Below are 15,237 nucleotides of genomic sequence, written 5' to 3' on the forward strand. Positions count from 1 at the left end.
TAGGCCACAGCACCGCTCTGGTAGGGGGGGAGGAAAAAAAAAAAAAAATAAAATGATTAAATAAACTCATTCAACGGCCCGCGCGCACGTGACGGGCGGCAGCCAATCACAGAGGGGTTATGCAAATATAGAGGCTCATTCCAGCCGCGATTGGCTGCCGCCCCGGCTTTTCCCCGCCTCCTCGCTGCCCATTGGGCGGGCGAGGGGCGCCGCGCGGCGCTGATTGGCCGCGGGGCCTGCCCGTCAGCGCCCGCCCCTTCCGGGTGGCGGCGCGGCGGCGGGCGCAGCATGAGGCGGGTGACGCTGTTCGTCAACGGCAGCGCCCGCAACGGGAAGGTGAGGCCGGGCTGGGGGCGGCCCGCGGCCGGTCCCGCTCCTCACGGGCCCCCTGCCCGGCCCTGCCCTCTCCGCAGCCTCCCGGGGCAGCCGGGCCTGCGGTGCCGGAGGGGAGCGGGGCGCGGGGTTTCCCCCCCCCCTCACTGCCTGTGGAGGGAATCGCGAGGGAATCGCGACAGGCGGGGATTTGTCGCGGCTGGAGGCGCTTCGTGGCTTTAGGGAGTCACGCCCGGCTGCTCGTGTCAGGCACAGCCTGTGGGATGAGGGCTCTGGAGGAAGACTGACCCTGCGTGGGGGTATCCTGGGAATAATCGCAATTAATTGTTTAAAACCTCGCTAAAATCGTCTCAAGACTGAAAATAGGGATTTTTAGGCCCAACCGGTGCTTGTCCAGCAGAGGAAAAGGCCCTGGGATGCAGTTCCACACAGAGCCCGTGATCTTGTTGTTTCCATCCACATTCCGAGTGCAGAAGTTGATGTGACTGTGCTTTAATGTGTATTTCTGTTACTTCTGCCCATGATCCCGCTATTTCCACCGCGATCTCGAGGGCAGGAGTTCGTGTGACCGCATTCCAACCTTGCAGTTCTGCCAAATCGTGTCCGTGATCCTGATTTTCCCATCCTCATCCTGAGCGCAGACAGTTCGTGTGCCTGCCCTTTAATCCTTGTTTTTAGGGAGGGAAGCAGATTTGGGAGAGCCCTGGAACAGAACGAGTGACACTATTTCTTCAGAGAAATAAATAACGGAATTATATTCTTACAGCACCAGCATTTATTCTCTCACTGCTGTTGCAATGACTTTTGTTGGGAGCTGTGCAAGTCACCCGATTTTTCTGTTCCAACACCAAAGTTGGTGTTTTCCCTTGTTTTTTTGGTCAAGATCCGAATGGGTTTTGCTCCCCCTAATAGCCCTGGTAAGTCTGAAGAGGCAGAGCTTTTGGAGCACGGTTTCATGGGTTTGTTTTTATTCACAGCGTCCTCTCTCCTCTCTCTCCCAGGTCGTGGCTGTGTATGGGACTCTCTCAGATTTGCTCTCTGTGGCCAGCAACAAGCTTGGGATAAAAGCCACCAGTGTTTACAATGGGAAAGGGGGGCTCATTGATGATATTGCTTTGATTAGGTAAGGATCTGCCAGGAAAAGGCAAATCAGGGATGTGGATTGAGACTAACCTGTTAATCCTCCTTCATCAATAACCAGTGCTTTCCCTAAAAACAGATATGATCATTCCCAGCCAGGGTGCCCAAAGGTCCTTTCATGTCTTTTGAGCTTCAAACCATTTATTGGTTCAGAATTTGATACAAGCTGTGTTTGAGGCCTTTTCACGTCCTCCCGTGTTGATTTCAGGGCAATGTTTGGGCCATGAAATCCCCACTATTCCAGTCAGCCCTGGAATGGGGGGGTTTCTATAAAGGAGACAAATTCTCCCATTGCTTTGGCCTCACAGAATGGTCCCAGACTGGGGAGGAAAGCAACTCTTTTGTAAGAATTGATTGAGTACACAAGTGGTCCCTACCTGGCTGCTACAGATAAAATCTCTGGTGAAGTCAGTCCATTCCAAAGCATAAGAACCTGTAAAATACAGATAAAAACCAGATATAGAAGTTCCAGCTAATGGCTACTGGTCGTAATTTACCTGAAAGTAATCAGGAGAGGTTCCACTGTCAATTAGATGAACAACAAATTATTATTAACTTTCTTTTTCTCTTCCCTCTGCCCCCTCCTCTCTCAGGGATGATGATGTTTTGTTTGTCTGTGAAGGGGAGCCCTTCATTGGTGAGCCTATATTTCTTATCTTTAACCTTTTATTTAATCGAGTTTATTTTGCTTTCATATAAAGCAAAGACTTTATTTTGTGGTGTTTTCAGAAGATGCCTATTTCCATAGGGAATTCATTAAGGAATAGTCACAATTTCTCCAATCATTTCTTTGTTTCTTCTCTGCAGATCCTCAGAGTGATGGGAGAGCTCAGGAGGAGCTGACAGGGTCCCACACAGACTGGCTGACTCTCAATGTGGGAGGCAGATACTTCACCACCACCCGGTAAAAATGCTCTTCAAAAACTTCATTTCAATAAAGCAAAAGACCTTAAAAAATAACTCACTGTGAAGGAGGAGGTCTCTGACTCCTGCAGCTTTCTCTGTATTTTCCACCACAGTTTTGCAAGAAATTAATTCTTAAACATTTACAGATGAAGGGAAAATAAAATTTGGCTGCTTTTGTTTTCTAGGAGCACTTTGGTTAACAAAGAACCTGACAGTATGTTGGCACACATGTTTAAAGACAAAGGTGAGTATATTGAGATAAACTTGATTATTTTTAAGTAATTAATTAGCAAAGTGGGCAAAAGGCACTGTCAAGCTGAGACTCCTGTCCATAAACTAAAATATCCAAAGTATGTTAAAGTACCAAATCAGGACAGGGAATTATTTTTTAATAACTTTATTTCTCTGTGTTTATCATTTCACCACCTCATGTTGATCATCTCACAAACTGCAAATACACCTCCCATGCACTGTTAGTAGTTTGGGTCCTTTTTTTGTTTGTTTATTTGATTGAGGTTTTCATCTTGTTGCATCTTCCTCAGTTTTGGCAGCAGAGCCAATGAGCAAACTCTGCACGAGGCAGCCTTGGGGAGACAATCAGGCTAAAATCTTAGTGCTGCTTTATCTAGCCATGATTGTTTTGTATGTGATAATAAATTGAGTTATTCAGAGCAGGAACAAGTTCGTTTTAAGCTGATTTTTTCCCCCCCCTGCTTCTCTTTTCCTTCCTTCTCTCTCCGAACCACCCTTCCAAGTGGAATGTTTGCTATTCCAGTCCCCTTCAGTAATTAAAAACTCTGAAAACTGAAGCAAATGCTCTTCTATGACTACAGCAAAAGTAATTTTATATATATATATGTTGTGGAAACAGATGCTTGGGGGAATAAGCAAGATCCTAGAGGAGCTTTCCTCATTGACCGCAGTCCCGAGTATTTTGAGCCCATTTTGAACTATTTGCGTCACGGACAGCTCATTGTAAATGATGGCATTAATTTGCTAGGTAGGTATTACCTGTCTGACATCTCCTAAATTATTCCTCCTTGGAATTAAAGCTTTGCCTTCAGGTGCCCGTGGTGAAGCCAGAGGGAGCTTTGTGTGCTCCTCCCCGTGGTTGGGAGTTTTCCTTTGGTGGATTTACTCTCGGCAGTGCAGCTCCATGTTCTTGCTTTAATGAGGACAGGCTGCTATTTCTCTTTGGAGCATTAAAAATCCATACTGGATTAATAGCTGGAATTCTGGAGTTGATCTCTTTAACCTAATGCTGGCGTTGGAAATGTTGTGTCTGAGTTATGTTTTTCCTTTTAGCTGCAAGCAAACCTTTCCTCTCTCCCCAGTTACATCCAGTGTAATGTGTGTGGTTGTTCTCCAGTAAGGGGAGAGAAGGGTGCTGCTCTCTGGATCAGCAATTCCCTGGAATAACCAGCACTGCTTTGTTTGTAGGGGTTTTGGAAGAAGCCAGGTTTTTTGGGATTGACTCGCTCATCGAACACCTGGAAGTTGCTATTAAGGTAGCTTGCTCTCTGTAACACTGGGATGCAGGTCCTGCTCTCCCCAGAACGTGTAACTGAGTGCTGTCCCTGTGAAACACCTCTCCCCAGAACTCCCAGCCAGCTGAGGATCACTCTCCCATCTCCCGCAAGGAGTTTGTCCGATTCCTGCTGGCAACGCCCACCAAGTCCGAGCTGCGCTGTCAGGTGAGGGAACTCAGGCTTTGTCTTTCCAACAGAACTCCAGGAATTGCTTCCTGTCACCTAATCCAACCCTGCCCTCTGACAGTCTAAAACCACAGCCTGTTTTAAGGACAAATCCAGATCTTGAGAGCTTTGCACTTATATTTCCCTGATGTTATGTAATAGAATAAATGATCCTGTGAGTGAATGTTTGTATGGAACCATGGAATGGTTGGGGTTGGAAGGGACCTTCAGGATAATCTTGTTCTACTCTGCCTTGGGCAGGGACACCTCCCACTGTCCCAGCTTGCTCCAGCCTGGCCTTGGACACTTCAGGGATCCAGGGGCAGCCACAGCTGCTCTGGGAATTCTATCCCAGCCCCTTCCACCCTCACAGGAAGGAAATCCTTCCCAATATCCCATCTAAACCTGATCTCTAAATCCATTGCCCCTTGTCCTGGCACTCTCTGTCCATATAAAAAATCTCTCCCATCTTTTTATCAGCCCCTTTCAGGTACTGGAAGTGTTCCAGTACATCTCTTTATCTGTACAGATTCATATACACAACTACCCAGACATGTTTCTTTTAACTCCTTTGTGTCCAGACCTCCCCTTTCCCTTCTGTGACCATTTTGGGGTGTTTCACTGGCTTTTCCAGGGTCTGAATTTCAGTGGAGCCGACCTTTCCCGCCTGGATCTTCGCTACATCAACTTCAAGATGGCCAATCTGAGCCGCTGCAACCTGTCCCACGCCAACCTGTGCTGTGCCAACCTGGAGAGAGCTGACCTCTCAGGATCCGTGCTGGATGTAAGGATGCTGCGCCCTGGGGAGCCTGGCCTGCCCTGGAGTTGTCCCAAAAAACAGGGATTGGAACAAAAGAATCCGTTTCCTGTGGTTGTTCCACTCCCAATGCTTCCCCACTTCCTCACAGTAACAGCACAACTCACAGGTTGTGCTTTGGGGGGGTTCAGCTGCAATGCAGAACTCAAATCTGTGCTCTGCTGACCTTTGGTATTTCTCTTCACACCCTCGTGACTCCCATCCTGTCTCTGCCAGTGTGCAAACCTGCAGGGGGTGAAGATGCTGTGTTCCAACGCAGAGGGAGCATCCCTGAAAGGCTGCAACTTTGAAGATCCATCAGGCCTTAAAGCTAATTTGGAAGGTGAGACTTTTTTTTGCCTGTTAGTTATCCCATGGGAACAGCCCTGTGCCTGTACATTTGTGTGGCCAAAGTTCAGCTGTGTTTGTACAATCCACGGGAAAAGCCCACAGCTCTGGGCTGGTTCTGCCCAAATAATCATTCAATTCCCAGTTCTGCCCAAATAATCATTCAGTTCCCAGTTCTGCCTTGACCTCTCCCAGTTTACCCAGCTCTGAGGAAGCATCACGTGGAGCTGCTGCCTTTCTGGCTGCTTTTCCTCCAAACCTCCTGTGTGGGTGTGTTGCAGGTGCCAACCTGAAGGGGGTGGACATGGAGGGCAGTCAGATGACGGGGATCAACCTGCGGGTGGCCACGCTGAAAAACGCCAAACTAAAGAACTGCAACCTCAGAGGAGCCACGCTGGCAGGGACTGACTTGGAAGTGAGTTAGGATTCATTTCCTGTACATATAAATTTATATATGTATACAAAAAGCTGGTGATTTGGGGGATTGCTGGCTTTTCTCCAGCTGCAAAGTTGAGTGGAGTTAAGGTAAATGGAGTTAAACTTCTGAACAGAGTTCTGGGTCTATTTAATTAACATTAATTTTCCTTTCCCCCTTCAGAATTGTGATCTATCAGGTTGTGACCTACAAGAAGCAAATTTGAGGGGCTCTAACGTGAAAGGAGCCATCTTTGAGGAGATGCTGACACCCCTGCACATGTCCCAGAGTGTCAGATAGGGGCCAGGACCCGCTGGAGAGGAAGGAATCCAAACATTCATCGTGACTTTCTTCACCTCCTCCCCTTCCTGAGTTCAAGTCATGGTTGTTAGCCACCTTACATTTGCAGTAGTGCCTAGGTAAACTCTTTTTGATCACTTTTGGGGTGGGACTTCTTGTTTCCAGAGGTACCAACAGGGAGTTTGCACCTCTGTGAGCAGTGAAGAAGTGGGCTGGTGCTGAAACCAGAGTGTGGCTGCTTTGGCGGGGGGGGAAGGTTCAATGGTTTCATTGTTTAGCATTGCCTCACTTTGGAATGCATTTTAATTTATAAAGCACAATATATGCAATTCTATTTATTGAATCTGTAGCTGCAATATGGATAGAAAATGTTACTCCTGTACAGTAGCAACCAAGTTCAGGTTTACAGGTGTAGTTGCAGTCTTGTGTCCGTGCCAGGGGTAGCTCAGTGTCCCCAGGGGGTGCTCAGGGCTCTGCTGGGGTGGCAGCTGGTGGGAACATCCCTGCTCAGAAATTGGATGTCTTTAATTAATCCTCTCCAAACGAGTGTGGAGGTGCACTGTCCGTCACAGCTGGTGAGAAAAATCCTCCTTTCACATGTCCTGACCACTCCTGGCTGGGGTTCCTGCAGAGTTTTCACCCTTTGTGGTGTAGAGAGGAAAGGGCAGAGCTGTCACCAAAGCAGAGAGAGGCAGAGGGGCCCCAGCTCCTGCTCCACCCTCCCCTCATGAGCTCAGCAGGTGAATCTCCCCCTCTTTCCCCTCCATGTACTATGCAAAGACCCCCTGAAAGCTTGGGCATCGTCCATCTCCCAGCTGGATCTCCCTGTTCATTTGGGCTGCCTCAGGGGGCTGTAGGAGCATCCTGCCTGGGGCCAGGTGCCCCCTGTGCCCTCCCACACCTGCTGTGCCCGGGCAGAAAGCAGGTGGAGCTGCTTGTGTGGGTGAGCTGTGCAGGGCAGAGGCCTCAGCACCCCCAGACGTGGATAAGGAGCTGCTTCCCCGTAGGATCCATGGAGTTCTCGGCTCACACCACCTTTATTTTACACACAATCAAAAAGCACATGAAGAAACTATACCAAAAAAAAAAGAAGGTGCATCAAGAACTTACCTCAGATGCTTAAACCACCCCAAAGTTAAAACTAACCTTGAATCTAAGGAAATCAAGCTGTTACTGTAGAAATACACAGGAGGAGTAAGAAGCAGTGGATCCCAGCTGGAGTCCCACAGGAGCTGGAGTTCCACAGTTCTTCGGGGGTTGTCTCTCCCTTGCAGTGCAATTTTCTGTCCTCAAGTCTCGTTGTCTCAGTTGTTACAGAAGTGCTGCTTTGGCACCAGTCTGGGAGGATCAGTGATGATGTGGGGTCAGCAGATGATGTGTTTGGGGGGAATTGCAGCATTCTCCCTCCTTTTCAAGTTGGTTTGACTCAGACGTGTGACATGACCTTGCAGGGCTCAAAATCCCAGAGCTACGAGGTTCAGAACTGGGATTATTTCCTGCAGATCCCTCTGGATCAGGCTCTAGGACAACACTAGATCCTTGGAGAAATGACCTGTAGATTCCAGGGAAATGTTCCAGTGTGACTTCAGAGTCCTTTCTCCCACCTCATGGCTTTCAGTGGGAATGTTGTGTCTGTTGCAGTAGAAGATTCCTAGGGCTAGAGAAACAAATGAATTATTTTTCTTTATCATATTTTGTAGCTGGCAGAAGTAAAACTATTGTATGGAAAATATATATATATATATATATCTCTATTTTCATAATCACTGTGTATAAAACCTCTTTGAACTTTCACTGGAGCACTATGGAGCAATCACAGCATGTGGCACCATCACTCACAGCTGGATTTGAGGTACCTCTTTTGCCAGGACAGAGCTGTGTGGAGAGCCCTGTGCAGAATTTGCAGGTTCCAGCCTAATTTAAGTTGCATTAATAAAAAGTGTGAAAGAGAAAAGTGGCTCAGTTGTCTTCATTTGAATAAAAACCCCAAATTTTACCTGGCTTGTGCGAGAAGAACAAGAATTTTTTTTGGTTTTAAGCATAAAATAGCGGCTGGAAAAACAAATGTGCTGTGGGGGTTCCTGCAGTGTTCTGAGCCATTAATTGGGAGAATTTGCATGGAATTTTTTTTGGTTTGTCATTCCTCTCCAAGACTTCTCAGCTTTTTTGTCTCTACCCTTCATATTAATAAAATAGCTGGAGGCAGAATAACCAGAGAATCGTGGAATATCCTGAGCTGGAAGGGACCCAAAGATCAGAAAAGTCCACTTCCTGTGGCTGTGCCAGAAACCTGTGGAGAAAAAGTTCAGAGCTGTTCAGGGCAGATCATTAGACCCGGGTTAAGTGGTGGTTAAGGAGGTGCAATTATTGGGCAAAGCTCTTTAAAAAACGTCCAAATCTTTCACCTTTGAATACTGCTCATCTTTGCAAGGCTCAGCAGGGAAGGAAGGAGCCCCAAACACAGGGATGCCCGTGGGAATCCTGGTGCCCACCCCAGAGGAACAGGAACACTGCTGCCCTGAACCCAGCTGTTTTCACAGCTTGATCAGAGCTCCGTGCTGGCCGCCCTCGCCGCGAGTGGGAGGAGCATTGGGGCAGGAGGAATGACTCTGCTAAGAGTCACCAAATCCTCCCGGAATTACTGACTGACTGAATTACTTTAATCTGTTAAAGCTCCAAGAGGTCGGGGGTGCTGGAGCAGAGGATGTTTGGAGAACAGGGAACACGGCAGAGAAGGCAGAGGAGCTGCCAGGTTGGTAAAAAAACCCCAAACCACCATTTCTGCAGTCAAAACTACTGAATTGAATTACTGAAAAGAATTACTGACCTGCTGCATGCAAATAAATCGTTATAAATCTGCAGTGCACACACTCTCAAGATTTAAAAACGGAATCATGGAACGGTTTGGGTTAGAAGAGGCCTTAAGGATCATTTCCATCAATTCCATCCCCAGCACCTTCCACTGTCCCAGGGTGCTCCAAGCCCCAATGTCCAGCCTGGCCTTGGGCACCTCCAGGGATCCAGGGGCAGCCACAGCTTCTCTGGGAATTTCATCCCAGCCCCTCCCACCCTCACAGGGGAGGAATTATTCCTGATATAAACCCAATATTACATATTCCTTCCCAACCTAACCCTCCTCTCTGTCAGTTCAACCCCATTCCCCCTTGTCCTGTCACTCCAGGCCCTTCTAAAAAGGATTTGGGAATCCTATTCACCCCAGAGACTCCATCGTGCCAGCAAAGTACAGTCACAATCACAGACTTGTCCAGTTTGATCCCACCTGGCATTTTACAGAGCAAAGAACACCAAAGCACCTTGATTTAAGTGAGGAGGAGGAGGGTTTCAAACTGCTCTGGGCACTTGTGCAACCACAGGCTCCTGTTGGAGCACCAAAGGGTTTTTTCCTTCAGGCCTGATAGAAATAAAGATGTTGCTTGGATCGTGGATTCTCCATCCCTGGAAGTGTCCAAGGCCAGGTTGGAGCAGCCTGGGATAGGGGAAGGTGTCCCTGCCCCTGGCAGGGGTGGGAATAGATGAATTTGAGGTCCTTTCCCACCCAAACCATTCCAGGATTCTTAAAAACTGAGCTCAATTCCTCACCCATTTCACACCCTCAACAAATTCAAACACCCAAGAACTTTTTCTGAAGGAACCAGAAGTCACTGACAGAAAAGCTCCTGCATTTCCCAGCAGGATCAGCTGGATCCCAGTGTGGGATTTACAACCTCTTAAAAGCAAGGCTGTTACTTTTATGGCTCTTAGAGAAAACAGCTGAATTTAATTGCTGCACCGGGGTGTTCCAATTATGGGCTTTACTGGTGCTGCGTGACAGTCTCTGTAACAGAGAAAGTGCAGCCCGGGAGAGGGAACTGGATGGAATCTCCTGCTGGGAAAGGGGAGGCACTGGGGCTCTTGGTTATAAAAAGTGAGGTGAGAGCACATTTACAGGACATTTTCCAGAGGAGCAGAGCTGGAGTTACTGCACAACCTCTCTGAGGCAGCAGGTAACGTGCTGGAACAACATCCCACACTGCCTTTTTACTTAGCCAGGGCTTGCAGATGCTCCTATTAAAAAACCCCTTGGATTAGAAGAGGCTGCAAAGGGCAGATTTTAAGGAGTAGGGACATCAGAGCAGAAACCAGCTGAACACATCTGCCAAACACCACCAGGGAATGCAACCTTTGAGGTCCACACATGCCTGGAACTCAAAAATCCTAATTCAGAGCTTCATCCAGATTTCTCAGATGTCCAACCTCCTTCTAGTGAGCTAATCCACACTTTGACAGGCTGCAAACCCAGCTGGGGCTCCCACCCAGGAGGTGCAGATCAGAACTGGAGCAGGCTCAGGGTGGGATTTTTGGGGTGTCTGTGCAGGGCCAGGAGCTGGAATTCCACCATCCTTGTGGGCCCCTTCCAGCTCAGCACATTCCACGATTCTGGGATCCGAAAATGCCGCGTTTCCTTCCCTCTCCACGGTACCAATGGAGCTGTGATGCCTTTATGACCAGCAAGGGGCTCTTTTCTCTCTCCAGGATGGAGAAGTCCAGGAGGATCGTGGCCAGTGCCCTGCTGGCTGTGCTGTGTGTGGGGCTGTGCCTGGCTCAGCACTGGTCCTACGGCCTCCAGCCAGGGGGGAAGAGGAGCACTGGGGACCTGCTGGGACCATTCCAAGAGGTGGGTGCTGGGCTGGGAGACAACCCTGGCCCGGAAAAGATGCAGCCAAAAAGTGACAGAGGCTTCCCTCTACACCTGTCTGTGTGTCTGTCCACCAGACACCCCCAGATCTGGGGATAAACAATTGTTTTAAGTAGGATTTGGAAAATAAGGGGCGAGGTGCCATTTGTCAGCCTGGCACAAAGAGCAGCAGCCAGAGGGTTTGGGCAGTCAGCTCCAAGGGAGAGATGCAGCTCTGAGGTCCAGGTTAAGCCTGATTCCATCCTCTCCCTAAATTCCAGTATTCTGATGGGTTATTTTATGACAATTCCTCCACCTCCCTTAAAATTTTGGCAATTCGCACGTGGTGGATGCTCAACAATTAAATGACAAAGCACATGTGGAAGGTTCTGTCCACCAGTGGTTTTCCCCTCTTTCCCAATCAGTACTCCATGTCTAGTTCCTCCTCATTCCAGCATCCCGGGGTTTGTGAGAAAAAGGTGAATCTCAGTTGTGTAGGGGAAAGTTTCACCTCCCTCTGTAAGTGGGGTAGAGTCGCTTTTGGCAGACAAATCTCCTTTCCTGATGGTTGTATCAGTTCCTTGTGTCACTTTTCCAACACAGATTGCAAATGAGATGGCAGAATTAGGGGAGGTGCAGCAGAGGGAGTGCCCAGGCTCGTACCAGAACTCCAGGATCAGGGACCTGAAGGAAGCCATGGTGAGTAGTGTGGTTTTTCTGTCATCACTATTGGAAAATTTAAAGAAAATACATGGGGGGAGGGGGGGAACAGTGGTGGAGGAGGAGGAGGAGGAAAAGGGATTGAAGCTCAGTTCACGTGAGGAAATACTGGCTCTGCCCTTATCATGGAATCCCAGGATGGTTTGGGTTGGAAGGGACCTAAAATCCACCTCATCCCATGGACAGGGACACTCCCACTGGACAAAATTACCTGCACTGGTCCCTTCCTGTCACCTGCACCATTCCCAATCCCTCCCTGGGACACTGCCAGGACAGGGATCCATCATTCCAAAGCTCCTGGTGTAGCCCTGGTGTTTCCTCTCTGAATTAACCCAAACCAAGCCCTGAGCACGGGCAGCTGCTGAGCTGGGGCTGTCCCTGCCTGCTGCAGGACAGGGCCAGATGGAAGCTGCTGCTCCCAGGGCCCCCAAGCTGGGAAATGCATTTCCACGAGCTGCTGCAGCACAGTGACAGCAGAGACCTCACAGCTGAGTGAATTGACACAGAATGAGCCTGCTCAGGCTAAAATGGGCTTTTTCATTAACCCAGCAGCACCTTGAGGGGCCAGATGGCCCCACTTTCCTGGGAAGTGTCCCTGTGCCATCCCAAAAGCTCAATCTCGACTTCAAGTTGAAGCCAAACCCCAAAGCTCTGAGTGCCTGAAAGCCTCTCCAGCCTCTCATTGAGGAGCCAGGCCTGGAAAAGGCTCATGAACTCAGCACCAGTAAGGCAGAGCCTGAATTCCACTGGATTTTCATGCAGAAACTACCTAAATAAATAGGATTTTAGCTCATCTTTCATCCTGCTTGTACTGAACGTGTATTGGAGTTGTGGGCCACGACTTGCAGCAGCACTGCCTGCACAGTGAAAGGCAGCAGCAGTAATTTACTGTATTTAAGTATTTTTTGTACTGCAAGAGATGATGTTAGGCAGCAAAACACACCAGAGTAATTACCAGGATATTTGAAATGAGTTCCTTCTGGCTCACGGAGGGAAACTTGGCCTGACTTTGCAGAGCTGAAAGGACCAAACCCCACCAGATCCTGAGGTTTGCCCAGAAATTTCTGATTTCTTGCTGCTTAATGACACTAAAACCAACATTTTCCACACCCAGCTTTTCCCACCTAGCACATTCCTGGAGTTGCTACAGGAATATTAAGCAGGGAAGAAAGGGGAGTGGCTGGAAATGTTCCATCCCATGGAAAAACTCCAATTATCATCATTTCCTGGGGAAGGTGGGAGGGAGCACCAAAATCCCCCTCACTGAGGCACTTCAGGGAATAAAACCCAGATATTCACCCAGATACTCACCCAGTTCATCTCCATCCAGAACACCCCAGGGCTTCAGCTCTGTGGTGTTTTAGCACCTGAAAATTCCATCCTCAAAGCCATTTCTGCTCTTTGAAACCAGAATTTGGTGTGTGGTTACAGGAGAGGCTGGTGGAGGCAGAAGGCAGAAGAAAGAAGGTTTAACCCCAAAGAAGGTTTAACCCCAAAGAAGGTTTAACCCCAAAGAAGGTTTAACCCCAGAGCCAAATGGAGCAACAGACCCAGAGTGAGGTTTCAAAACTGTGTAAAATCAATTCCTCCTCAAATGGCCTTTGCTTGGATCAATGTGTGAATAAATACCCTGAAACTGCATTAAAATAGTGGAAAATGGTTGTGTAGATGATGGGATTTCTGTAAAAGCAGCCACATCCCAAGCTGGGGTGGGGGCAGCAGAGCAGGGCCTGCTTTGGGAACTGCAGGGACAATCTGGATGCAACAACTTTTGTTCCACATGAACAGACAAAGCCAGGGCCTCACCCCACTCCTCTCTGGGTACAACAGCAAGCAAACTTTGATAAAAGGTAAGAATAAACTTACTTTTGGGATTAACTTCCCCCGTCCATCAGTGGGCCATGGAAGAAAGACTTTTACTGCTCTTTTTTCTGGTTCGGTCATAAAAACTACATTTATTTTAAAAATGTATTTACAAACTTTACAACGGTCAATACAGTTTAAAAACCCACGAAAATGTGTACACCTTGCTTTACAGACTTAGTGATGCACGTGGCATCTGCCCAGAGAGCTGCAGGGCCCTTCCCAAAGCTCCTGCTCCCTCCAGAGCCACTTCAAAGTTGTATTTTTTACTGATTCGGTTGCAGAGGAGTAAAACAAAGAGGGGGAAAATAAAATAAAAAATGTATTTGCAGTCTGCAGAAGTGGGTTTGCAATGAAACCACCAAGCCACGATCCCAGAACACACAGAAAGCCCTTCCACAACACCCAACTCCTCCTGAATTCACAAGGAACAGGTCCCAGGGCTTATGGTGATTAAACCTGTGGGGTACCACAGGGAGGAGCAATGAATGAAACATCCATTGGGGTGGACTCTGGAGCTGCTGAGGCACTTCCACCCCTGCCTGAACACCCCAAGCAGCAGCACAGGGACCTGAAAAACAGGTTAAGGTGTGAACCTCCTTTGAGTACCCCCTTTAGTGCCCACACTGCCCTAAAGGTGCTTTAATTAATGTTCAGAGAGCAGAATCAGGTGAACCCCGTGCTTTTGAACAGCCATAAAATCACATTATTTGTTCATTTTTCCTCCCTGCTGTAGTCCTTGGGAAAGCTCACCCTGGTCCACCAGAGAATTTGGTCTGCAACAGTAAAAAACAGGATAAAGTTTTTAATTAAAAATAAAAATAATCAAAAGAAGGTAGCAGAGATGAGTCAGGAATGCTTTCACTATATAAAAATTAGTTAAATTACAGATTTAAACTTATTATTTCCATTTACAATGATAAAAATAAATAAGGAGAGGAAAATCTGAGGTGTTGTCACTGCAGGTCCAACTGAGTGTGACTCTGGAGCAAACACTGGGCTGGCAGGGGGAGTTTCTGGGATGCAGGTTCCCAAAAACCCTCTGCACATCCATCCTGGAGCTCTCTGCAGATCACAGAGCTGCTCTCCCTGGAATCTGTGTCCTTTCCTAATCCAATAATCCACTGAAAGGCAAAGCTGCCTGCTCCCCTCTGCCCCTGATGTGGATTAGAGCCTGTCGCAGTTTTAAAGGAATTTATCACAGCATGACAAATTTTAATTAAAAGCTCCAGAAAACAAGTGTTGAGCACATTTCTCCAAAGGAGAAAAAATGAAATCCTCAAAGACTCGAAATTTCACAGCAGCTTTGAACAGCCTGGCTCTGAAATGGGATTAGGTTTTGTCTCCTCTGCAGAGTGGATGTTTTAACTCTGAGATTTTAATCAAAACCATGAATTGGGTAGAAATTGCTGCAATTTGTGGTGTGCAGAGATCATCATTACAGACTGTCCCATTCCCATTTTTAACCCTCCAGTCTGAAACAATTAGAGACATTTCCAAAAGCACCTAATTAACCTGAAGAGATGATTCTCGTTTGAAAAACAAAACAGAGACACTTAAAATTGTCTCTGAAAATTAAATCTCCCAACTTAAGTCAGGCAGGTACCCGAGCAAAGAGCAAACACTGAAAAAATCAGGGGTCTGGTGGGATTTGTCTGATGAGTGGGCACTTAATTCCACTGATTTAGCATCACTCAAACGCCCTGTTCTTACTCCCACACTCAAATGTGTCAAATCTGACACTTGGACGATTTTTTTTCCCCTAAAACTGGCCCAAAACCCTGAGTCCTCTGGGCACAGAACAGAAATTCCATCTTGCACCTCTGAGCCAGCGATGCCAACTTTGGTCAGCCAGGAACAGAACCCTGCCCAGGCTCAGGTGGGAGTGCTGGACACCAGTCTGGGGACCTGGCCACAGGAAGGGGTGGGACAGGTTTGCAAACTTTAGGACATAAATAATGCTGAGAAGGGGGAAAAAAAATGAACCAAATTTAGATTCCTTTTGGGCAAAGTGAAAATGCCTAAAATATCTTGGGAAGGAAACCTT

At 47.8% G+C, this 15,237-nt stretch overlaps 2 protein-coding genes across 5 annotated transcripts; both read left to right on the forward strand.

Moving 5' to 3' along the window:
• The first annotated feature begins 235 nt into the window (after positions 1 to 235).
• KCTD9 (potassium channel tetramerization domain containing 9) lies at positions 236 to 7,085 on the forward strand. 3 transcript variants are annotated; one of them, XM_069035511.1, is made up of 12 exons: positions 236 to 336; positions 1,335 to 1,456; positions 2,067 to 2,110; positions 2,281 to 2,377; positions 2,565 to 2,623; positions 3,251 to 3,379; positions 3,820 to 3,887; positions 3,978 to 4,073; positions 4,708 to 4,857; positions 5,107 to 5,212; positions 5,499 to 5,632; positions 5,816 to 7,085. In XM_069035511.1, the coding sequence occupies exons 1-12, from the start codon at positions 289 to 291 to the stop codon at positions 5,930 to 5,932; spliced, it is 1,170 nt and encodes a 389-aa protein (XP_068891612.1). In that variant the 5' UTR covers positions 236 to 288; the 3' UTR covers positions 5,933 to 7,085. The 3 variants fall into 3 exon arrangements, with proteins under 3 accessions (XP_068891612.1, XP_068891613.1, XP_068891611.1); XM_069035510.1 differs by lacking the exon at positions 236 to 336 and adding an exon at positions 389 to 1,250; XM_069035512.1 differs by lacking the exons at positions 236 to 336; positions 3,251 to 3,379 and adding an exon at positions 384 to 1,250.
• A 1,587-nt stretch (positions 7,086 to 8,672) lies between these two features.
• Positions 8,673 to 13,177, forward strand: GNRH1 (gonadotropin releasing hormone 1). Of its 2 annotated transcripts, XM_069035514.1 has the most exons (4): positions 8,673 to 8,684; positions 10,466 to 10,607; positions 11,211 to 11,306; positions 12,759 to 13,177. In XM_069035514.1, exons 2-4 carry the CDS (start codon positions 10,467 to 10,469, stop codon positions 12,798 to 12,800), a joined length of 279 nt encoding a protein of 92 aa, XP_068891615.1. In that variant the 5' UTR covers positions 8,673 to 8,684; position 10,466; the 3' UTR covers positions 12,801 to 13,177. The 2 variants fall into 2 exon arrangements, with proteins under 2 accessions (XP_068891615.1, XP_068891614.1); XM_069035513.1 differs by lacking the exon at positions 8,673 to 8,684 and having other exon boundaries at positions 9,081 to 10,607.
• The last annotated feature ends 2,060 nt before the right edge of the window (positions 13,178 to 15,237 follow it).

Source organism: Aphelocoma coerulescens, chromosome 22, assembly GCF_041296385.1.
Source record: "Aphelocoma coerulescens isolate FSJ_1873_10779 chromosome 22, UR_Acoe_1.0, whole genome shotgun sequence".
Taxonomy (NCBI): Eukaryota; Metazoa; Chordata; class Aves; order Passeriformes; family Corvidae; genus Aphelocoma; species Aphelocoma coerulescens.